At 48.8% G+C, this 25,286-nt stretch overlaps 1 protein-coding gene across 3 annotated transcripts in view; it reads left to right on the top strand.

Annotated features, from left to right (window-relative positions):
• Positions 1-25,286, top strand: part of LOC119391457 (sulfotransferase 1B1) — a 124,907-nt gene that overhangs the window by 93,014 nt on the left and 6,607 nt on the right. The window contains exon 2 of one of the 3 annotated variants that reach the window (XM_049414849.1): positions 12,163-12,400. The exons of 1 other annotated variant lie outside the window; for it this stretch is intronic. In XM_049414849.1, the coding sequence (XP_049270806.1) occupies positions 12,163-12,400 (238 nt within the window). Of the gene's footprint in view, positions 1-11,818; positions 12,031-12,162; positions 12,401-25,286 lie in introns of those variants that run through there. One more of the 3 variants, XM_037659137.2, reaches the window with a different exon arrangement.

Raw genomic sequence — 25,286 nt, 5'->3', positions numbered from 1 at the left:
AGATGCTCCGAAATCTGCAGACAGCGAGAAGGCCCAGCTACTGGACTACTTCAAACGACGTCTGGAACAGCGGACAGCTCCCTGCGACCTGGCTTACTGCTATCATCGTGCCGGATACTAAAAGCACGAAAGCCGGCTCGGCCCCCTCGTCGTACAGGCCTGTCTCCCTCACCTCTGCGCCTGCAAGGTGATGGAGACAATGGTCCTGGCCCGCCTTGAGTGGATTGCCAGGGCTTTAGACTACTTTCCCGAGCAGCAGACCGGATTCCGGCGCCACCGCTGCACCGCTTGACTCGCTTGGTGACGTCGTCTCGGCACTGGAGCATGCAAGAAGCAGGAAGGAAGCGGCCCCTTCTAGTGCTTTTGGACGTGCAGAGTGCATTCGATGTGCCTACCTCACCTGGCGGTCGAACAGGCACTAGCAACCTTGGGCGTCGGATGGCCGCATGCTGTGCTTTGTGCAGGGCTTTCTGTCTGGCCGTTTTTTCCGCGTGCGAGTCGGCCGAGCTCTCAGCTCTCCACATCCGGTCACGTCAGGTGTGCCACAGGGCTCTGTACTGAGCCCCTTCCTATTTAACGTCGCTCTTGGCACATCTGCCTTCTGCCATCCCTTCCGGGACAGCGCTACCCGGTCCACTGCTCCATATACGCCGACGACGTCGCCCTGTTGGAACTGGGGCCCCACCAGGAATCTGCGCTCTGTCCGATCCTGCCTCCAGGATGCACTGAACGCCGTAGTCGACCACATCGCCTCTGTTGGCCTGGCGTGTGTCTTCGGCCAAAACGAAGGCCCTTCTTGTGCACCCTAAGGCAAGAACGCGCAGAGCCGCGTGGCGCGCCTCACCATCGATGGCTCCATGATTCCGTGGGAGACTACAGTGACCTACCTTGGGCTCCGTATCGACCACCGGCTGTCCTGGGCTCCCGCCATCAAAGAAGCCATGGGATGGTGAAAAGAGTTCAGAAGGCGGTGAAGTGCATCTTCCTGAGCGGCCCGCGGCTGCGCACCATCCTGGGCTCTTCGTCTTCATGCCGCAGCTGCAAACCGCGAGGCTCCTGTACGCCTTGCCTCTGGTGGCACTTCCTCTCCGACAACTGGAGCGCCTCGAGCTGTTGCATAGGGGCTTCATTCGGAGTGTCCTTGGCCTGCCGCGGTCCTCGCAAGTGGCAGCCACCGGGCAGAGGCGGCGCCTGGCCCCTCTCCCTGCTCTTTCAGCAGCGTGGTCTTCCTCCACATCGATCGGCTCGCCACGCGCCGATGGACGCCCTCTCCTTGCCCGGCTGGAAAAGCGACCAACATCTCGGATGGGCGCACTGCTACAGTTCTATTCGAGAAGCTGTAGGACCTGTGCCTCCAGCCATGCCCCCTCCTCCGCCGACAGTGAACCATTGACAGTCACTACCGATCTAGTCGGCTCTCCAAGCGTCGCTCACCCACCTGCGCTCTCCAGCAGGCAAGTCGCCTCCAAGCTTAGAGGAAGAGCTGGCTGGTAGGCTTACTGTCTACACGGATGGCTCCGTACTCCAGCTACAGGCTCCGCCACGGCCGCTGCGTCATGCCAGCCCTTGGTAGAACGGCCTCCTGTCGTATCCCCTTGATGCCTGCTCTACCGCCGCAGACGGCCGGTCTCCACCTCGCCGTGATCTCCTGGCAGCAGACCCCCCCCATGTGTCTCGTGGCTGTCGCTTGCGACTCACGAGCCGCACTGGCAGGCCGTCGCGAAACCGGAACGGGCGGGCTTCGGAACTCAACTGCTGGTCACCAAGCTGCATGCCCTCCTCGCCAGTGGCGTCGATGTCTCCCCTGCATTGGGTCCCATCTCATGTGGGTATTCAGGGAAATGAGCAAGCAGACGCACTGGCGAAGGAGGCACATCACTCTACCGTCGCTGTCTGCCGTGCTGTGGTCGCCTCAGACTATTCGAGGCTAACCTTGAGGCGGCTGTTGCTACGCTGCCACCCCGACGAACGTGTGGCCAGGCTGGAACCTCCGACCCGGCTGCCTGACAGGGGCCTCTCCAGGAGGGAGCGGTCCCTTCTACTGCGTCTACGCATCGGCTGCTCCTGGCCTGCGGCACGACGTCACCGGCTCGGCAGAGCTTCGTCACCTGCGTGCAGTGCGTGTGGGGCAGACGAAACAATTGATCACCTGTTGTGTGTGTGCCCAGCGCTTCAAGCACAACGAGCTGCCTTGCTCGCCGCACTCCGTCGCCATGGTATTCCCGCGGCTACACAGAGGGACCTCCTCTTCCTGCAAAGCACCACACCCAGGTTTTCAAGGCGGTTCTTCGCTTCCTTGAGGACACTGGACTGGCCAACCGGCTATAGTAGCCTCCCGCCGCGTCCTCGGTCATGGACAGCATTCCTCCTCTCCTTCTCCTCCCTCTTCTCATCTTTATCTCCCTTTCCCCCTTTCCCCTACAGGCGCTGAGCCGTGCTCCCAATTAGGGTTGCAGAAGTTGCGCCTTTTCCTTTCCTCAACCTCTCCTCCTCCTCCTCCTCTCATCGAACAGACAACGAGGGAGCATTACGCACCACTACGCCCCTGGGACGCTAGGCCGGTCGACGCGAAAGCGATAACCCTGTTTGCAACCCTTTTTGCAACCCTCTTTGCTGCGACGCGAACTCACCGTGGTATAGCTTAGCGGCTAAGCTGCTGGCTAAGGCTAAGCTGGAAGACGCGCGTTTGACTCCCGGCCACGACGACGGCATTTCCATCGGCCGAAATGCAAAAACGGCCCATCTATTAAATTTAGGTGCACGTTAAGAAACACAGTTTGCCGAAATTGACCACCTATTAAACTATGCGCTAGACTACTTGCATCCGTACGTTGGAGGCCCTGTAGGTCGAGACATTGCGAATATACTAAGCCTGCCATGGGTTACTTCACCCTGCGTGTCCACCGAGGAATCGTGGATCTTATCGATGTTTACACGGCTCGAGAGCCTGTTCGAGTCCACCTTTGACTACTGACCCAAAAATGCACGCTATCTATTCTCTTCACTTCAAGTGAACAACGGCGGCTGCTCCTGCACCCCGGATATCTTAGTACACAAAAGCATGTCATTGCTTCAGACTTTACTTCTCCTGTTATCCTTGAGGTGACATTGTGAATAGAGGCTGACAATGCATAGGTGCACGTTCAAATGCCTGGGTTTCCGAAGCAGTCGCATGTCCTTTGAGCTGTCCTCAAGGAAGGTCACTTTGACGCATCTGACTGAGCTATGAGATAACTCTGCCCAACTCGTGACTACTTAATGAGAGAGACAAGAACACGGAGAGGAGCGCAAATAAATGCGTTTTATCAATATGCACAGCGCAAGGTGCTCTTCGTCTCTTGCGTTGAACTAAACGTAGTCCAATAATAAACGCCTCCCTAGAAAGGCTTTGCCTTAAGACAACGGACATTGCATTAGAGATCAGCATCAGAGATCAGCATTAAACTGTACTGATCAGATGAATGACAGGGGAAAAGGGGGGTCCATGCAGGAAGCAGACGGCTAAGTTCATGCCTAAGTGCGGAAAATATACAGTTTCACGGCCTTTCATTGACCGCTTCCGTAGCTTAACTTTCAGTAAGCGCCATACGAATACGTTGAATTCAAAACACATTGGGATAATACATAACAACTCCACACATTCTCTCAAAATGTTGGAATATGCACACACAGATGTGCACGCAGTCGGCTAGATATTGCCTGCGCCTGCGCACACACTTAATGCCCGCTTTGTATTTCGCGCACACTTCGCAAATTTATGAGAAAAAGAATGACCTAGGTAGACCGTCAGCTTTATGGCACTTCGATCGCTCATTCTAGGTCTGTAACGTGAGTGCATATAGACACGTCAAGCAGCAGGAATATGGCATATGGAGAAGCAGCAGTATGTCTGTATAATAGAAACGTAATTGGGTGTGTCACGTAATGGCTCTAAAGCCTTTCAGGCGTTGCTTGAAAATGTACCGAAAAATAAAATATTGTAGTTCATGGAACAGTGATCGGGCAGCTTTGTTCGATTCGTAGTTATTGCGCCTTTCTTGCCACAAAGACAAATCCTAAGATTGGAGGTGTTTTTCGTGTGTGTGTGTGTGCGCGTGTGCGTGCATGCGTGTGTGTGTGTGTGTGTGTGTGTGTGTGTGTGTGTGTGTGTGTGTGTGTGTGTGTGTGCGTGCGTGCGTGCGTGTGTGTGTGTGTGTGTGTGTGTGTGTGTGTGTGTGTGTGTGTGTGTGTGGGGGGTGTGTGTGTGTGTGTGTGTGTGTGTGTGTGTGTGCGCGCGCGCGCAGTTCGGAGACCACCATTGGAGCATATACCCCAAAATACTGCGCGCACAAGGTTATGGGCACGGCAAACAAAAGGTTGTTTGGAATGTAGAGCTCTCAGCTTCGCGAGTTTCCTCCTATCGCAGCAGGTTAATAGGGAGTGCTGAAGTTTGCTAAAACTTTTCTCTGTACTAAGTGTACTTAGTGTTTGCGCTTGAGATAAGTACGGTACTCTTACGAGCTGCGTTATCGTTTTATCAACGTCGCGCCATAAAGGTGAGAACAAAAGAAGTGATCGTTCATTTGTCCCATAGAACTGATAACGACTCGCAATTTCTATTGCTTTGTGGGAAAAAATAGTGAGAGCTGGCGGACTCATTGGGCACAGACTCGGCAGCTCCAGCCTCTGAGGACTGCCGCGAAAAAACATTGCGCAAGGGCTCATACGACGTCAGTGGCCGGCTTGCTCTCGCACGACTGACAAGACTGGTTGAATCTTTTAAAGTCGAGGGACACGACGCCTCTCTTTCTGTGCTACTGTGCAACGCCTGTTAAGAGACCGAAGCCCACCTTTGTCCACTGAACTCGCGCTTGCAGATAAAAAGGTGAGCAGCCATTCTAAGTTTTGCTATGAGACAAGTGCGTAATACCGGTAAAGCTGTCTTTGTTCTTCCAACAAGCAGAGTCCAATGCAAATCAATCTTTCTTTGAAGTTTTTTTTTTTTCACATCTTACAATACTGCTCAATAATGCTCAAGACCTGCCGACAGCGTCTACGGGAAGCTTCTTTTGACACTCTAGTGCTCTTGATTTTGCGAATAGCAATTATTGCACAGCCTCTGTGAACGTTCCCGTCGAAAGCAGTAAAAAATTCAGAGCTTCGCTGCAGTCGGCTCTGACTAGTTTTGATACTTTATTGCAGAAGTGTTGAAAGGCGGGCAAGTTGGTATAGGTTCATACTGAAAATTGGCAGCGCAAACAAACGGGACACAGAAGAGGAACACAAACAGGCGCAGACTGAAACTTGGATTTATTCACAGAAGATAATATATACCAGAAAAAACATGAAGGGAAAGGGAAATACGTGAGGGAAGGATCCACCATAATCAAGTGTCGTCCATAAACGAGATTTCACAATCTAAAAGCGATATAGAAGGTGAGCTGACACAATTCAGTTTGATACTTTATCTTCCTTACATCCTGCCGGCGTTCGTAAGAAACATGATTGCTGGATACACCCAAATGAATCGAACAGACAATCAGACCAGGGAAAGCGTAGATGACGTTAATTGTACTCCCCATAGAGTTTCATACAATAACCTAGAGAGGAAACTGGCGCTGCGATCGTTCGACCACCATGGGAATGATGGGAAGTACAGTCTTCGAATTGGATTCTGTTAGCTAGCGAACTGTCTCCGGATATTTTTCTACACTTTCAGTTTCATTCTTTGCAAGGCGTCGGCAGTGGGGTGCGTTGCAAAGCACTCAACCAGTGCCTTTGTTGTTCAAAGAGGCGGAAGACCTCCAGGTTTCTTGGGTTGCTGCCACGTTGCAGCTTTACAGGTTGTATTTGACAGTTTTAGCAAAGCGTCGTGTACTCACCGCTGCGCATAGATGTAGCGTCCCATGCCAGTGCAGGAAATTGCATAGAGTTCACGTTTTGTGATAAGCGCTACTAGACAAAACTCTTTCAAATCGACTGCAAAACGACGGCGAAGCTAAGTAGATGCACTTCACTTCGCAACAAAACGAGAGATGCGTTAGGGGCAGACCACTTGGACAGACGCATCTGGCATTGCAGCAGATGATACGTTAAGTGTTTCTCACTCAATGCGGTACTGTTATTTCCATAAATAGATAATGCGTACTCTCGAGGGAAAGACAAGCGCGTTTGTTTTAGTTGTTGGAAAGAAAATAATTCATTATATTGTGATGCCAAATCTGGAACACAATTGCAGAGCAATGCATACCCGGGTGCTTGTATTTGCCGAGGTTTCACTTCCATCTCACGGTCACGCAATCTTTTTGCAATACGTTTTACGTACAAAAGAACGAAGCAAGTTTTGATTGAAAATAACTTCATATCGCTTTGTTTTAGAATCAGCAAACAAGCGTCGCGAAACTCAAGAACCTAATCCATCCGAAGCAAATCCGAAGCCTGTACTTCCCATCATTCCCATGGTGGTTGAAGTGCCGCTCAAGGAGCCCGCGTAGACACTAGTGCCATATTCCCCTCTAGGTATTATTGTAAGAAACTCTATGGTACTGCCTAACTGTAGCGCACGAATTGTGACTCAAATTGAAATGAATTCAAAAGGACGAAAATTCACCCTTTCCATCGGTGGCAGCTGAACACAAAAACTTCGAATTACGCGTCCGATGCTCTATAAAGAAAACCTGTGGCATCACAGCCAAAGCTACGTGGGCGGAGCTTTGGCTGTGTGAAACGGAGTAGTCCGTTTGCAAGTGATTTCGGTTTTGGTTTCGCAAGCGCATCCAACATGCACGTTTTCATACGAATATTCACGGCTTATGATGTTATCTCAGAATTTAGGCAGACGGTTTATACACAGATGTAATCGAACTCTCCCACAAGCCTTCATATACTTGATGCAGCACAAATACCTGGAATCGTTGCTGAGCTCTTCTGCAAATCAAATTATATACGCTAATGTGCTAGCTGTTCAAGTCCACGTGCAAAGCGAGCACCATGTAGTATTGTTTGCATTTATTATTGGGAAAGCGATAAAAATATTTTGTATTGCGAAGGAACGCAGGAATCAGCTTTAGTGAATCAGTCGGTATCACTTTTCAAAAGAAAAGGGGCACGGCCCAGCAGTAATTGCGCAATTGGAAATGTTACGCAAAGGCACCAGCCATTTCCTGAATTTCGGTGCATACAGGGTCGACATCGTCGTTTTCCTACATTTGGAGACGCAATAACTTTCTGGAAACCCTCACGTTATTTTGTCAGGGGACGCGAAGGCATCGAAAAGCAGCGGATATCTTTGCCATGACCGGTCAGGAGCGGGCGTCTCACGTTTGCAATTACAAACGGGTGAAACGCGCTCCATACTCCCGTGGTGAAGAATGCCCTTTTTCCGCATTGAAAACCGCCTGCCAGTCGCATCGACAGTATTATGACGTGTTCAGCTGGCCCCAAGGCCAAGCTCCGTTCGCTGAGTGACGATGCGGTAGTGACGATAACGTCGACGATCTCAGTGAAGATAACGTCGACGATCTCCGACTGGCGGCGACGCCTGGCAGCGGCTTCACTTCGATTGTCATTGTTGGTTCGTCTCAAATCCCGCGTCGTCGCCGCGCCGCTTCGAATGGTTTATCGTGTGCTCGTCAGAATGCGATAATTCGGAGCGACGATCTCAATATAGCATTACCTACCAGCATGCCGTGAAACAATTCTGCGTGATTTCAACCAGTGGCGTTTCAACTACCGCAAGCAGGAATGTCTTTGTCCCTGGGAGCTCCGAGAGTCGTTTACAAAAGCTTGCAAGTAGGACTGCGCAAGAAGTTTACGTCCCTCCACGCGTCTCCGCAAAGCATATAGAACGTTGGCCCTACACACAGAGATTGTGCTGTCCTTGACATGGTCGAGACGCGCCAGCATGGACGCCTCGCTGGGGACAAGACGTGCAAGGCGTCGGCAGCGTGCGTGTGTGGGTGGGTGGTGAAAGAAGGCGAGCCCGGCGTTATAAAAAAATCGGCAGATGCGAATTGAATGCTGAGCAGTGCGGACGTATTTCACCTTTAAGACGACCAACCATTTGCGTTGAATGAATTCTTTGTTTTTGTTATCCACTGGACTGCTCATTTTTGTGCCTGTCAGAAGCACCTGTCCTTTCCATGCTTCCTCCTGTTCTGTGTTCTTGCCGGCCAGCATGGACCAAGCATTGGTCTGCAGGTGCCTCCTCGTCGCTGCTCGAACCGGCGTCGGTTGAGAATCGCTGCTTTGCAAAGGATCGAAGCGAAAGTGATTCGCGACGTCGCAAATCCCAACGATTTCCAACACCTCAGTCGCTTGTAGACACTGATGACGGCTGTAACAACAATGGTGGTGACGAAGACATGACTACACGTGTGCGCCTAGCAGACGAAATGTCAGCTGAAATTCGCGTCACCGTTTTGTGTGGCCACGCGATCAGACGGTGCCCTTTCGGGGCATGACCCCGAGGGGAGGTGACCGCGCGGCAGCGCTGCCAGCGCTGCAAAGTGCCGGCTTTTCACCCGCTTTGAACCGCGCTCATTGCTGCTGATATTACTCAATATTACAGACATTTATTGATCCCCCTGTGGTGTTATCAGCAGTGAATCATCACTAGGGGGTCGATAACTACACGCGGATGCAAAAAACGCGATTGTGTAAAGTTGATGTCACTGCTCTATTAATTAACAAGGTCCCAATGAGCGAGGTCTGAATTAGCACGGTCATAATTAACATGACCTTAATAGCAGTGTAATAATTAACATGTTCCTAACTAGAAATGTCCTAAACACCATTGACTTAAGTAGTAAAGTCTTAATCAGCATGGTATTAATTAGCTTGATATCACCATGGGTTGGATTAATTAGTTTGACTAAGCATGAAGACTGATTAAGAACATGGAGAAGAGGATCAAGAGAGCCGGAGCGCGCGCCGGCTGGTGATGATAGTTTCTTGTCGACTCCGCACGGAATAACGAAAAGCTTAATTCCGCTCTAAAAAAAACGACCTCGTCTTGCACAAGCGTCGTCGGCTGCGCTGCTACTTCACACCCGCATGTCTGCACCAACAAAGCTGCTCCACAGCTGAGATGGTGCAGAATAAGTGGAGAGGGGCGAAGCATGTAGGGAATGGTGTTTCAGCTCCACTAATGTGAAACCTGGGGAGGGGCGAAGCACGCAGTGTGCATCGTTTACCGCAGCAAAATCTGTACACTTTACTGCTTAACTACTGCTAAGCCACACATAATGTTTTCGGCAGTAACGACGAACCTTTAACTCATAATATGGATAGTATGCACCGGTGGCGAGTACTGGAATTTACCCAATTTTTTTTTTTTTTGGGGGGGGGCACATATGCAGATATGTTACAAGAAGTGGTGTTTCAAATACTTTACCGTAGAGATCAGGGGTGTAACCAAGGGGGCGGGGTTGGGGATTGAAACCCCCCGAAAACTTTCAATTTTCCTTGCGTATATATACACGCACACATACAAACGAACGCACGAACATACATAAAGTATGGTTGAACCCCCCGTCAAAAAGATTTCTGCCTACGCCCCTGGTAGAGATGCACGTTTGCGTCTCTGGTTTTAGATAATAAACTTGAGCGTCTTGGTGAATTTCGTCGGGGATTCTGACAGCCCTGCTCAGCCAAACATAATGTTGTAGGCAGTAACGACGAACCTTAAACTCATAATATGCATGGTATGAACCGGTGGCGAGTAGTGGGATTGACCCAATTTTTGTGGAGCATACCCGTTTATGATGAACCGTGACGACGACATGACACGCAGACAAGGCGAGACCCTAAGGTGCTTCGCCCCTAAAATTGTAAACCAGTCATGCACCTCTCGCGCACCATTTCTAACGACTGGCAATGCGCAGTAGCTCGTGTACACTTCAGGAACCTCGAACAGACCCAGTGTAGCAGCCGCCTGCAGCCGCTTTGTCGCAAAACTTCCGCAGCGCCCCTCGACCACCTTGACCCTTTTAGGCTGAACGATCCGAATCCGCTCGCGAGGTTCGCAACGAGCTATCTTTTATCCGAAACAAACGCCAAAACACAACAAGAGACAAATCCACAGCGCTTTAGAAGCCGCAAGCGCAAAGACTAGGCAAATCCATCTACTACTCATCATTCCCACGGTGGCTGAACGATTGCAGCGCCACAGTTTCCTCTAGTAAATATTGTAGGAATCTCTACGGACCAATAAACCCTCGAATGCTCACCGGAGGAATTAAGCCTGTCTGGGCGTAATTCGAAGGATGTGGGTTCCGATATCACCGACTAAAAGGGGACTTTTTCGTCCACATCCCTTCAAATTACGTCACAATTTGTACACTACAGTTAAAGAAAACAATTAACGTCATCTATGCTTCCCCTGGCGTAATTGTTTGATTCACTTGGTTGCGTCAAACATATAAACGAGCCCCTCATAAAAATATCCTTTTCTGTGTTCACTTATAGCGCGGGCCTCGCCACGGCAGACTTTATGCTTGAGGTTAGCATACGAGAGCTTCTTCGCCAGCTGCCACCTCGTGCAAACATCAAGTGATGCCCCCTGGCATAAACAGTCACTCGCCGCCTGGTCTACGGTCGGTGCTGGCTAACACTCCCAGGTATTGCATGCACAAAAATACACAAGAAAATGGAGAGGAAAGCGCCTTCCCTCGAAGCTCAATCGGTAGAGCATCGGACGCGTAATTTGAAGGTTGCGGGATCAGATCCCACCGACGGTCGGGGTGATTTTGCGTCCACTTCCGTGCATTTCAATTTATGTCCCAATTAGTACACTACGGTTAAAGACAACAATGAACGTCATCTATGCTTTCCCTATGTATGCCTGTTCGATTAATTTGATTGTGCCAGACACTTAAGCGAGCCTCTCTGAAAAAAAAAATCCCCTTCTTTGTTCACGATTAGTGAAAGCCGCCGATGAGTCCTAATTAATTTTGCTTCGAACACTTCCTCAGACATTACGTTAAAAAGAGTGTTCTACTGGTTTGCATTTCAAACAAGCACAAGAATTTACGTCTGTTCTTTGCGGGAACCTCTTTCCCCGAATGGGGTTTCTACACACTCAGCAGATATTTATTCCAACTGGCAGCAAAAATACGGTTTTCGCAGACCTTGCATTTTTTGCTTAATTAGATGGTTTTCAACAAACTGATTAACTACAGCGCGCTCAGAATACTGACTTGATTGCATATTTATCTTTAGCGGATGGGCAGAAATCGTCGCCATCATCTTAGTTTTTTTATTTTAGGAAATGTTTTCGATAAGATCGCTCTGCCACCTCGTAACTCTCCCAGTGCAGTGTTTTCCGAACGCATTGCGAATTTTCCGTACGCTTAGTTCAAAACTGCGAACCTGACATGTGCTTTAAACGCGACTTCTGTTTCTTTTTCAACAAAGAAGCGCGATTCTTGGGTAGCCACCGTTAAGCTAGTTCTTTCCACAGCTGCTTTCTTTAAAAGGTTTCTTAGTCTATCAAGTTTCTGGTCGATTCTGTGCTGTTAACGGCGTAATTACGATTCATAATTCCCGAGCTTTGTTTTTTGCGAATACTTTTTCCATGTTTTTTATGTTGCCACGAGGGTTTCTCGCCTGTGCTTCTGCTTTTGTTGATGCTTTTTTGACGGTATTACGCGCAGGCACGTATTGTCTAGCTGCCTTGGTTTTTTCGAATAATGTTCGCACTTGTTAGTTAGCGCTTTCCCCGTCAGTTTCGCTTTTTTCCTACGGTCTATCGCGCTTCAATTTGACACTTAGGAAAACGTACACTTCTAAATACTTCATCGTGAATACGTTGCTTACGTTACTTTACGGCTTGCAGAAGCACTTGGTGAAGATGCAGAGGAGAAGGCCGGCCTGCCAAATAATAGATGGAGTTCCGAGATGCACTGTACTGAATCCCGACAGATTAAGAGAAGCACTGAACTTCAAGGCAAAGAAAGGAGACCTCGTGCAAATAACATTTCCAAAGAGCGGAACGCATTGGCTGATGTACATCACGCAACTGATTCTCAGAGACGGACAACCCATGACGACCTACCAAGAATTTGCCAAAGAATGGCGCTTCCTCGAGTACATGGACATCAAGAACTTCAGCTCGTCTCTACCTCTGAGAACGTTCGTTATGCACCTGGCGTTGGACAAGCGTACGATGACCGAAGAAGGCAGGTACGTCTACCTCGCCCGCAATCCGTGGGACGTCTGCGTGTCCTTCTACCTCATGATGATCAACTGGAGCAATTTCAAATTTCAAGACGCAACGTTCGAAGATTTTGTCGACACATTTGTAAGTGGCAATTTCGGCTACGGCGACTACTTCGAACACGTGGCAGCGGGCTATGCTCATCGGGAGGAAGCGAACGTGCTCTTCTTGACTTACGAGGAGCTCAAGGAGAACACCCGAGAGGTGGTGCTGAGGCTGGCGCATTTCTTGGGAGAACAGCACGGCCGTGCTCTGGAGAAAGACGAAGCGTTGCTCCAAAAAGTGCTGGAGAGATCGAAGCCCGAGTACATGCGCAACGTGGTGATCGTGGATCTGAGCGCCGGAGACAACCCCCAGTGGAACGAGGTGTTCTCGCGCGAGAGGATCACCTGCATCGAAGGCCACGAAGGAGAAAAGGACAAGTATTCGTACGTAAGAAACGGCAAAGTTGGAAGCTGGAAGGACTACTTCTCGCCCGCTCTCCTTCGAAAGATGGAGCACAGGATTTTGGAGGCGGAGAAGCAATCTTCCTTCATGGACCTCTGGAAGGACATCCGAGTTGAAGCGAGAACACGCATGCAAGATACCGAATGAAGTGCCGCATAACCTAATGCTTAGAAGACCCTTTTTCTGTTTATTACGCTCGCCTAGTTGGATATATTCGGCCTAGAGGGCAATAACGTATTTAGAGGAAAGATAAAGGAACTCAGAGCAACAGCTGCTTCGTTATTGTGCTCGGAGAGTCTTCTACGGTTTTTCCATTGCATGATGAAAACATCAGAATAGTTTGCTTCAAAGCGGCTTGCCTGATGACTGATAAAGAAAAAGATATTTTCAGGAAAAATTACTAAGATATTTTCAGGGAAATTACTATTACTAAATACATCAGAATAGTTTACTTCAAACCGGCTTGGCTGATGACCGATAAAAAAAAAAGATATTTTCAGGGAAAATTACTGTCCTTGTGATTTGTGCAGGTGGCACTAGCTACCTTTCTTATGAAATTGGCCGACTCATGGGTAAGGAGGGCTGAACAAAAGTGATGATTTTGAAACGCATGTGGATAAATAAATGAGACGTTTTCCAGTGTAGAGATATACTATAAGAATGCGAAGAAACAATGAGCGACTACCAACTCGTGACGACTTGATGACAGAGAGAAGAACACCGGAGGGGAGCACAAATAAGTGCGTTTTATAAATATGCACAGTGCAACGTGTTCTTCGTCTCTTGCGTTGAGCTAAACGTAGTCCAACAATAAACGCCTCTCTAGAAAGGCTGTGCCTTAACAAAACGGACATTTGGGCTAGCTGGTATGTGTTCGTCTTGGTGAAAAAAAAAAGCAGGCGGTATATTAACGGACACAGACAAAGGTACTTAAATGAGATCAACATTAAACTGGGCTGACCAGATGAATGACCGGAGAAAAGGGGGGTCCATGCAGGAAGCAGACGGGAAAGTTCATGCCTAAGCTGCAGAAAATATACAGTTTCACGGCTTTTCACTGACCGCATCCGTAGCTTAACATCCACGATATATGCACGCTGTATTCTAAAATACGTTGAATTCGAAACAGATTGGAATAATAGACAACTCTACACACTCTCTCAATATGCGGGAATATGCACGCACAGATGTGCACGCAGTCGGCGAGATATTTCCTGCGCCAGCGCACACACTTAATGCCCGCTTTGTATTTCGCGCAGTCTTCGTAAATTTATGAGAAAAAGAATGACCTAGGTAGACCGTCAGCTTTATGGCACTTCGAGCGCTCATTCTAGGTCTGTAACGTGAGTGCGTATAGGCACGTCCAGCAGCAGGAATATAGCATATCGAGAAGCAGCAGTATTTCTGTATAGTAGAAACCAAATTGGGTGTCACGTAATGGCTGTAAAGCTTTTTCAGGCGTTGCTTGAAAATGTCCCCGAAAAATACAACATTGCAGTTGATGGAACAGTGATCGGGCAGCTTTGTTCGATTCGCAGTTATTGCACCGTTCTTGGCACGAAGAAAAATTCTGAGATGGCAGGTTTTGTGTGTGTGTGTGTGTGTGTGTGTGTGTGTGTGTGTGTGTGTGTGTGTGTGTGTGTGTGTGTGTGTGTGTGTGTGTGTGTGTGTGTGTGTGTGTGTGTGTGTGTGTGTGTGTGTGTGTGTGTGTGTGTGTGTGTGTGTGTGTGTGTGTGTGTGTGTGTGTGTGTGTGTGTGTGTGTGTGTGTGCGTGCGTGCGTGCGTGCGTGCGTGCGTGCGTGCGTGCGTGCGTGCGTGCGTGCGTGCGTGCGTGCGCGCGCGCAGTTCGCAGGCCATCAGTGACGATATATACCCCACAATATTGTGCGCACAATATCGTCGTCAGAGCGGGCAAAAGGTCGTTCGGAATGCAGAGCTGTCAGTTCCGCGAGTTTGCTCTTATTGCAGCAGGTTAATAGGGAGTGCTGGAGTGTGCTAATATTTTTCTCTGTACTAAGTGTACTTAGTGTTTGCGCTAGTGATAAGTACGGTACACTTACGAGCTGCGTTATCGTATTATCAATGTCGCGCCAAAAACGTGAAAACAAAAGAAGTGATCGTTCATTTGTCCCATGGAACTGATAACGACTCGCAATTTCCATTGCTTTGTGAGAAAAAAATAGTGAGAGCTGGCGGACTGATTGGACACAGACTCGGCAGCCCCTGGCTCTGAGATCTGCCGCGAAAAGTTATTGCGCAAGGGCGCATACGACGTCAGTTGCCGGCTTGCTCTCGCACGACTGAGAACAGTGGCTGAAGGGACACGACACCTCTCTTTCTGTGCTACTGTGCAACGCTTGTTGAAGACCGAAACCCACCTTTGTCCACTGAACTCGAGGTTGCAATTAACAACAGGTGAGCAGCCATTCTAAGTTTTGCTATGAGACAAGTGTGTAATACCGGTAATGCCGTCTTTGTTGTTCCAACAAGCGGAGTCCAATGGAAATCTATCTTTCTTTGAAGTTTTTTTTTTCACAACATCTTACTGTTGCACATTAATGCTCAAGACCTGCCAACAGCGTCTACGGGAAGCTTCTTTTGACACTCTATTGCTCTTGATTTTACGAATATTAATTAGTGCACAGCATCCGTGAACGTTCCCGTCAAAAGTAGGAAAAAAATTCAGAGCTTCGCTTAGTTTTGATACATTATCTTCCTTACATCCTGCTGGCGTTCGTAAGAAACTTGATTGCCAGACACACCCAAATGAATCGAACAGACAGTCAGAGCAGGTGAAGCGTAGATGACGTTAATTGAACTCCTTAACTGTAGCGTACGAATTGTGACGTAAATTGAAATGACTTGAAGAGGACGAAACATCACCCTTTCCATCGGTGGGAGCTGAACACACAAGCTTTGAATTACACGTCCGATGCTCTAGCAGTTGAGCTACGACGGAAGTTGCTTCCGCGCCCACTTCATTGAGTTTTCTGTGCATTTGATTTCTGGGAGCGTTAACCAGCGTCGTTCGTAGCCCGCGCAGCGAATGTGGGACTCTCTTTGCCAGAGGGCGCGTGACCTTAACGTGACCTTTGCATGAGGCCGCAGCTGATCAATACGTAGAGTGCCTTAATAATATACTAGAGGGAAGTCTGGCGCTAGTGTTTACGGGAGCTGCCATCATTGGCAAAATGAGCAGTACATGACTTTGCATAAGCTTCGTTCTTCCGGCTCTATGTGGCCCTCTTACTTTTAAAACTCGTAATTATTAAGGTGCAAATAATAATTAAGACTTGCACAGAGACCATTTGCGTCCATACTTTTAAAACAACGACACGAGCACTCAGAAATCTGGAATAATTTTGCTACCCTTTTGAATATTGCCTTTTTTTTGCTGGCGTCTAGATTTAGCAGCCATTTCTTGAAGTGTAGTAGGAAATAAATACTTTTGTTATGTGCAATACGCCTATATTTGAGATCGGCTGAACTCTATTGTTTTTAACCGCGTAAAATGTGAATGTGTATTACCAGTAATGAGTCTGTGCTCATTTGGTTCTTCGTGGAAGAGCCAAACGTGGAAAGCTTTCTCGCCGAACCGCGCCTCCTTGCTCGTTTCTTTGTTTATGCGATACGCAATTGAATAACTAACTTACCGACCAATGTCTCCATATGTAACTTGTGACTACGGTCATTGTGTGTTGAAGTAAAGCAAACGCAACAATTGTTTGTTTCTCTCTGGCGCGCCAGCACCTTAAATAAAATATGGGCAGCTGGCACTAGGGACTTACAGTGGAGGTTGTGACCGACCCAGCTTGTTAACAAGGTCTTAAATAGCACGGTATTAAGGGAGCAGTGAGATAACATTTCAAGCTCGAGATATGGCCTTCACTCGATAGCTTGGTATGCGTAAGTTTTTTTGGGCGAAGCATGAATGGGTGTGCGTTACGTAGAAGTTATCTTATTTCCGGGGCAAACAGCGTGCGAAGGCTCAACGGAGCATTCAGCACCCTGCGACATCGACAGTGTTATGACGTGCTCAGCTGGTCTCCAGGCCACGCCCCGCTCGCTGAGTGACGATGCGCTAGTGACGATACTGTCGACGACCTCTATGTTGTCATTGTGATCCCGACTGGCGGCGACGCCTGGCAGCGGCTTCACTTCGATTGTCTAGTTGGTTCGTCTCAAATCCTGCGTCGTCGCCGCGCCGCATCGAACGGTTTATCGTGTGCTCGTCAGCGTGCGATAATTTGGAGCGACGATCTCAATAGCATTTCGTGGCAGCATGTCGTGAAACAATTGTGCGCGACCTCAACCAGTGGCGTCTGTTGTCTGACTCAGAGCTCCGACAGTCGTTAATAAAAGCTTGCAGGTAGGACTGCGTGAGCAGTTTACATCTCTCCACGCTGTCTCCGCAAAGCATAGAACGTTGGCCTTACACCCAGAGAATGTGCTGTCCTTGACATGGTCGAGACGCGCCAGCATGAAAGCCTCGCTGGGGACGAGACGCGCAGGGCGTCGACAGAGTGTGGGCGTGGGCGGGTGGTGAATGGAAAATGATTCGCGACGTCGGAAATCGCAGCGATCTCCAATACCTCAGTATTTTCTTCATCACTTGTAGACACTGGTGACGGCGGCAACGACAATGGTGGTGACGAAGACGTGACTACACGAGCGCGCCTAGCAGACGAAATGTCAGCTGAAATTCGCGTCACTGTTTTGTGTGGCCGTGCGATCAGACGGGCCCCTTTCGGGGCATGATCGCGGCAGGTGACCGCGCGGCAGCGCTTCCAGCGCTGCAAAGTGTTCGCTTTGCAGCCGTTTTGAACCGCGCTCGTTACTGGTCATATTAATCAATAATAAAGACATTTATTGATCCCCCCGTGCCATTATCAGTGGTGAATAGTTACTGGGCGTCGATGACTACACGTGGATGCAAAAAACGCGACTTGTGTAAAGTTAATATCACTGCTCCTTTAATTAAAAAGGTCCTAACGAGCGAGGCCTTAATTAGCGCAGTCATAATTAACATGCCAATAATAACAGTGAATTAATTAAAAGAGAGAGAAGAGGGAGAAAGGAAAGACAGGGAGGTTAACCAGAAGCAGTCTCCGGTTTGCTACCCTGCCCGTGGGAAGGGGTAAGGGGATGTAAAAGAATGAAAGAGAAGAAGAAGAGTTTGTGACGACAGCACGCGACAAAATACAACAACAACAAAACGAAACAAAACAAAACGAAGTCATAACCGCAGTCCTAGTACTACACAGCACCATTTTCTTCCAGCAGTCACAGTTTGATGTTGAGTGCGGTTGCGTGGAGAAACCTCAACAACGCCCTCAGAGCGGCTTGCACTGAAGACCGGGTAGGCCAGGGCCCTAGGATTTTGTTCTCCGTGAGAGGGCGGTTGTCCAGCTGGCCTAATGCGGCTGAGAGGGCCGTTCTTTCGGAGCTGAAGCGGGTGCACTCACAGAGAAGGTGCGCGACTGTTTCGCTGCACCCGCAGACTTCACACGACGGGCTCTCAGCCATTCCAATAATATACGAATAGGCATTTGAGAAGGCCACTCCAAGCCATAGACGGACCAGCAGGGTAGAGTCACGTCGTGATAAGGTGGACGGGATGCGTAATTCAAGATCAGAGTCCAAGGCATGCAGCCCTGCACTTGTAAATGTAGATGATGACTTCCACAAGTCCAACGTTATGCGACGAGCTAGCATACGAAGTTCTCTTGCGGCGTCCGATCTTGACAGGGGAATGGTGACACTGCTGACACCGTCATGAGCGGATCGGGCAGCTGCATCCGCTTGGTCATTTCCCTGAATGCCGCAGTGACTAGGCAGCCACTGGAATACTACTCGGTGCCCTTTTTCTATTGCTTCATGGTGGATTTGCCTGATTTCCGCGACGAGCTGCTCATGTGCGCCATGACGTAAAGCGGAGAGTAGACTTTGGAGGGCTGCTTTGCTATCGCAGAAGATAGACCACGAATTAGGTGTCTGCTCCATGACAAATTGAAGAGCAGCACGGAGCGCTACTAGTTCAGCAGCTGTAGTGGAGGTTGCGTGAAACATTTTGAGCTGTATTGTGATAGCTCTTGCTGGAATTATTACGGCGGCGGTTGAGCTTGTAGTCATAACTGAACCATCAGTGTAAATATGGGTGTGAGCAATGCACACCTCATGTAAATACAGTAGTGCAGCCTGTTTAAGGGCAACCGATGACATTCTTCTTTTCATCGTAATTCCTGGTATGGTAAGGCGCACTTCGGGTCGATGTAGGCACCATATAGGCGAGGATGGCCTTGCTGCAGGCGTATAGTTCGATGGCAAAGAAGTACTATGGGCAGCAATAGTGCGGCTGAATGTTGTATGCGGCCTTTGTGCAGGTAAAGATGCGAGATGGTGCGTAGGTACCCGCGCAAGGTGTCGAATATGCACCCTGAGGGTATCAGTGGTCACGTATGTTGACACAGGATGGTCTCCTGCAATGACGATTGTTGCCGCTGTAGACGCACATTTCGGAAGACCAAGGCATGTCCTTAGAGCTTGAGCTTGCAGGCCCTGGAGTGCGTTCAAATTTGTTTTGCAGGTATTTCCCATCACAGGAAGACTGTATCTTGCAAAACCGAGAAATAAGGCATTATAGAGCTCCAGCATAGACCTTACTGATGTGCCCCACGACTTTCCACCCAGAAACTTGAGAAGGTGCGCTATGGTAGCCAGCCGTCTCTTCAAGTACAAAACGTGTGGCGTCCATGATAAATCGCGGTCGATGATTACGCCTAAAAAGCGGTGCTTCCGGTCGTGGACAACTGCTTGCCCATTGATCGTTATTGTGTACTGCCGCATTGTCTTGCGTGTAAATGCGACAAAGCAGCACTTCTCCGTTGACAGTTCTAGATTTTGATTTTTCAAGTACAACGCGGTCAGCGTAGCTGCCTTTTGTATCCGGGCTCGTAGTTGTAGACGTGTCACTGCAGATGCCCAGATACAGATGTCGTCTGCATATATAGATACATGGACTGTATTGGGCAAACATTTCGTGAGGCCGACGAGCACAAGGTTGAATAGTGTCGGGCTCAACACACCACCTTGTGGCACTCCACGTCCTGTCTGATGGTAAGATGTGGCGCCTTCCTCAGTGACCATGAAAAAACTTCTACCAGTCAAATAGCTGCGTATCCACTCGAATGTTCGGCCGCCAATTCCGACTTCAGTCAACGCGTCTATTATTGCGCCATGCGTTACATTGTCGTAGGCGCCTTTTATATCGAGGAACAATGCTGCTGTGAGGCGTTTCAGGCGTTTCTGATGTTGGACAAACGTGACTAGGTCAATCACGTTGTCAATAGAGGAGCGCCCCCGTCAGAAGCCTGCCATAGAGTCTGGGTAAACGCTGTACCATTCCAGATACCACTCCAAGCGTGTCAGCACCATCCTTTCCATAACCTTCCCAATGCAGCTGGCTAGAGCAATGGGTCGGTATGATGACAGATCTAGCGGCGATTTGCCAGGTTTAAGAAGCGGAACCAAGCGGCTGCACTTCCATTCCGGCGGAACCAAACCCTTCCTCCAGGACTCGTTGTACATACTTAGCAGCACGTGTCGCGCCTTCTCTCCAAGGTTTCCGAGCGCTGAATATGTCACGCCGTCAGGCCCCGGAGATGATGAGCGCCTGCAGCTTGCCAGTGCCGCTTCAAGCTCCTCCATTGAGTACATGAGGTCCATGCGGGAGTCCCGAGACGCAGGAGTGACGCATTGTATAGGTGCACATGTAGTCTGAGTGCCAGTTAGTTTCGCGCAGAATTGTTCAGCCACCTCAATCTCCTTTCGACCCTGCTTCAGAGCGAGAGACTTGAAAGGGAAACGCTGATGCGGTAGATCACGAAGTCCGCGAACGGTCCTCCATATTTTAGACAAACGCTGACGTGGATCCAAGGACTCGCAGAATAGTTTCCATCTTTTAGATTGAAGTGCGTCAATACGGCGCTGAATCTTCTTTGCAGCCGTCTTGCCTCTCTGAGGTCGTGTATTGATTTGGTTCGTCTGTACCTTCTTTCCGCGCGTCTGCGAATCGCCCGTAGGCGCTGTAATTCGGCTTCAAATTCATTGTAATTCGGAAAAGGCTGAAAGGTGCGCGTAGCCTCTTGTATGGCATTGCGAATTTCATTGTCAAAACCTGATGGAAGCGTACCTTCACAGGTTTCCTCCATGTGCAGCCGGAACGCCGACCAGTCAGTAGTTCGTCGGAGAGCGGTAGAGGTGCCCTTGGATAGTCCCTTTATCTTCAGATAAGTAGGAAGGTGGTCACTTCCATGAGCTTCGATATCCGCGAACCATTTTACGTGTCTTTCCAAATGCCAAGAGACCATGGTCAAGTCCAAGCAGCTGCTGTATGTAGTTCCCCGCAGATATGTCGGACTACCATCGTTGAGGCAGCATAGATTGTGCTGTGTCGCAAATAATGCCAATCTTCTTCCCCTAGAATCCATCTTCACGCTGCCCCATAGTGGATGATGGGCATTAAAATCTCCAGTGAGAATCCAGGGACCAGGCGTTGATGTTAACACGTTATGCAGGCGTTTGAAATCAAAGCGACTTGAAGGAGAAATATATACTGCAACAAGAGTGAATGTAACCTCCTTCGTTTTCACTATTAAGCAGACGTACTGGTTGCTATTGTCAGGTGGCACTGGGTGCTCCACGTATGTAAGTTCACATCTAATATACACAACAACCTTGCTTCGTTCACCGCTGGTCGGTGACAAGAATGCCTCATAACCAGATATACGGAGAACGGTCTGAAAGTTCGGTTCACAAATTACGAGAATCGGGAACTGATTCTCGAAGACGAAGGGCCTAAAGTCAGAGATTCTGGGTTTGAGGCCACGGGCATTCCATTGAAAAAGAGACGCTTTCTTGACTTCACTACGGAAACACACTGATGAGTGGGCCATGGCTTCAAACGATGGTCTCAAGCACTGGGGTCAGAGCATCCAGTACCTGTAGAGCGCTGCGAGCAGCCGGAGTATCCATGTTCGTCAGTAGTAGGCGCATGACATTCGTGAGAGACCTTAGCATGGTGATCACCTGGGAGTCTCTTTCTCGCATCTCGTCACCAGCCGCGACATTAGAGTTCAGTGGGCGAATGCCCTGCTGTTGCTCCGATGCTTGAAATGTCTGCGGTAGTGCTGGCCATTCCTCACCTGACGAAGCCGCGGCGGCATAACCGCTTTTCGTACGGTTGGTCTTGTCAATATTTGGGTTGGTTGGAGGAGGAGGACGCGGAGGGGTGGAAGGAGTCGCTGCAGGACGTGATCTCTCCCTTACGCCCGATGATGACCTTCGTTTACGTGGACGTCGACACCTTATGGCGGTGGCAGCATCTCTGTGTGATGAGCCGTCACGGACCATCTTCCTCAATATCTGCTGCTCCTTCTTTAGCAGCGGGCACTCTTTCGAGGACGCAGCGTGAGGACCCTGGCAATTGGGGCACTTGAGCTCTGTTGCACGGCAAGTGTCAGAGTCGTGTGACTCGGAACACCGTGGGCATACTGCTGAATGTCGACAAACTGCGCTGACGTGTCCGATCTTCTGACATCTTCTGCATTGCAGGGGCTTGGGTATGAAGGGCCGTACCGCATGCCGGAAGAGGCCTACCTTGACATGGGATGGTAGGGAGTCACCTTTGAAGATGAGTCTCACACAATTCGAACTGCCAAGGCGTCGAGTGTGTAGTATGGTAACGCCATCTGTCGCTGGCTGGATCAAAATCGGCAAGTCGCTGTCAATAATTGATGCGTCAATGTCGTAGACAACCCCAGCGGTGGTGTCGTTGCTCTGTGGAACGACGTAGTGGACGTTAACATCGCCGAGGGTTTTTATTTTCATCAGAGTGTCGAGTGCGCTTCGGTTGTGAACATCAACTGCAAGGACATTTTTTCGCTTATTGATTCTGATATCCTTTATCTCTCCTGGAATGAGAGCTTCCAGAGACATAGAGATGCGTTGCCGATTAAGCCGGTTGAGATTGTCCGTACTTGTATCAGGCACAAATAGAATAGTGTGCGCTGACGGCCTCCGTTGTGGCATCACAGTTGACTTACTTGATGACGACCGTCCGCTGATGTTTCTTCTTTTTGCCTTTCGGTGGGAAACTCTTTCGAAGCCTTCTTCGTCAGAAGTGTCCTCACTTGAGCATGAGTACAGCACGGTGTCCTCACTGCCGGCTTGACTCTGGGGGCAATTTCTCTTCCTGGCGCCGGCTCCTGCCGACGTCGTGACGTCGCGTCGGCACTCTGCAGGTTCCACTTCCATTGCCGAAGCAACGGGAGTGGTGTCTTCCAGTATAACACAGGAAAAATTGAAAAACTGTAGCGGAACGAAATAGTGTTCTGGCTCAGAACCGAATTAATTAATTAACATGTTCCAAATTAGAAATGTCCTAAACATCATGGACTTAAAGGGACCAACAACTGCCCAGAACATGAAATGAGATGACTCCACTGATGGAAAGATCGTCCGCCGCATTGACTTAAACGAACCCTGTTTATTCCGTGAGAGGTTGATTTATATTTTTATTTCTTAATTTAAAGTCGCGATAAATGACCTGTGGCGCCTCTGGCGCCTGGAACATGAACGATCCGATGTACCCGGCCACGTGGCCGTTGATTGCTGCACGCGGTCGACGGTTTTTTTTTTTGTTAGTATTGAAATATTGTTATTTTCTTTATAATAAAGGGACTGCCTACCATCTTACACCGCTTTTCTGTTTTGCACCACAATCGAAAGCATACAGTCTGAAGTGACCAACCTTGCAGCGGTTTCTTTGGAAAGTGAGCAGAAATATTTAAAACAGAATTTTTCGATCTGCGCTCGGTCTTCTTCCTTTGGCGTGAAACATGCTCACAACACTAGCTGGTGGACGCGAAGTGCCGGTAAAAATTAAAACCGAAAGCACAAGTGATTTCTGTATATAGGATTACTTAATTTTCGTTGAACACTAATATAATGAATGTAACAGCCGTTTTCAGCGTGCTAGCGGGTAAATGAAGCCTTATTATACGATTACAGAACACTTGTTTTGCTGTAATCGCAGTATATGCGTTTATTTTAGCACTGCTGCCGCAATCCAAGTAAGTTCATTCATCAAAAAGAGACGATAAATGCACGCCTTCACAGCGCAGCACATATAAGACATCGTAACAACAATACGGCGGCACGGTACGACCAGCGCGGAGGGCCGCATGGCATAGCGCATGAGTTGAAACTTTATGTTCTAGTTCACTATAGTTGAAACCATTGCTGAAACAGACAAAATCGAAGGCGGCACCACCGAGTACCTTTTTGGACGCGTGAGAAAAAAAAGCAAAAAAAAAAAAACTCTCTGACGCAACCGAAAGCTGCCTCAAGTGCGTAAAATACAATTTCAAGTTATTCGTGTTTGTTTTTAAGCAAAATGAGTATACCTGCGAGGATTTCTTGTCTTACCAGTAAATTGAACCACATCACCGTTGGGTGACGCTAGCGGTCATTCTTTCACGATTTTAAACATCAAATTAAAAATATAATTCCTTTTTTGTGGAACAAAAGCATGCTCGTTGCTACCGATGTGACGAACGACCTTCTCACTTTCACCACAATCAGAAAAATTTTTGCGAGCGGTAGACAGTCCCTCTAAAAGATATTACTCCATAACAATGTATTACATATAGGCCTGCGTTGTAGCATGCATTAAAGTGGCGCTGCCTTCGCGTGAAGTATTGATCACATGCTCGTCAGCACGTCTTGAGCAACTTTTCAGCGTCCTCATGCAACAGTGCACGCAGTTTCCAGGCCGCTAAGATTTTGGAGTGACGTAGTTTTGCTAGCAACACTTGGTCTCAGAAATAACGCGCGCTGCTACTCGGCGCGGCCGCGCATACGCGTACACTCTAAGAAAAAAGCGAGTATTTGGGGAGTATTTCTGCTACACAACAATAATCGTCATCTGGCTTGCTCGCGTTTCCTTTCTTGAAAACCCGGCTCTCGTCACTTTCCTATCAAGAATGCCATGTCACGCTAATAACGCGCGCGCCGTTCGTGACCGGCAGGTGCCGGGACCGCGGTGATAACGCGATGAAAGTACGCGAGGTGGATGACAATTATTATTCTGTAGCAGAAACACTCCCCGAATACTCGATTTTTTCTAAGAGTGTAGTGACGTTTTCGATTACTTGGCTTGGCTCGTGAATCGAGAGAGTAACGAAGCCGGGACAAGCCACCCATGACACAGGCGCAAGCAACCTTGGACGCATGCGCACAAAACGCGGTACAGATACAGGGAAGGTGTACAGTGTCACATCATCTCATTGTAGCACCTTGTTATTTTTGAAAAATAATTGAAAAGCTCTAAATAAAGGTGGTTAAGCATAGTTACAGGAACTCCTGCGAAAACAGAACAACGACAGCTTTCACAAATCGCGAGAAGGGCTGGTGGCATTGCTATCTATTCTCAGGGTTGCTGGAGGAAAGGTACGTCCGTATTTAGAGCCTTTGAGATCCAAAAATACTGCTTGTAAAATCACTCCGTGCTTTTGGGATTAGCTACTGCAGCTACAAACATTGCGAAGGGTGAGCTTTCTGTCGCACCTTAAAAAAATGGGCC

The sequence above is a fragment of the Rhipicephalus sanguineus genome, chromosome 4, assembly GCF_013339695.2.
Source record: "Rhipicephalus sanguineus isolate Rsan-2018 chromosome 4, BIME_Rsan_1.4, whole genome shotgun sequence".
Lineage (NCBI taxonomy): Eukaryota > Metazoa > Arthropoda > Arachnida > Ixodida > Ixodidae > Rhipicephalus > Rhipicephalus sanguineus.
This window is presented reverse-complemented; position numbering and strand designations above follow the sequence as displayed.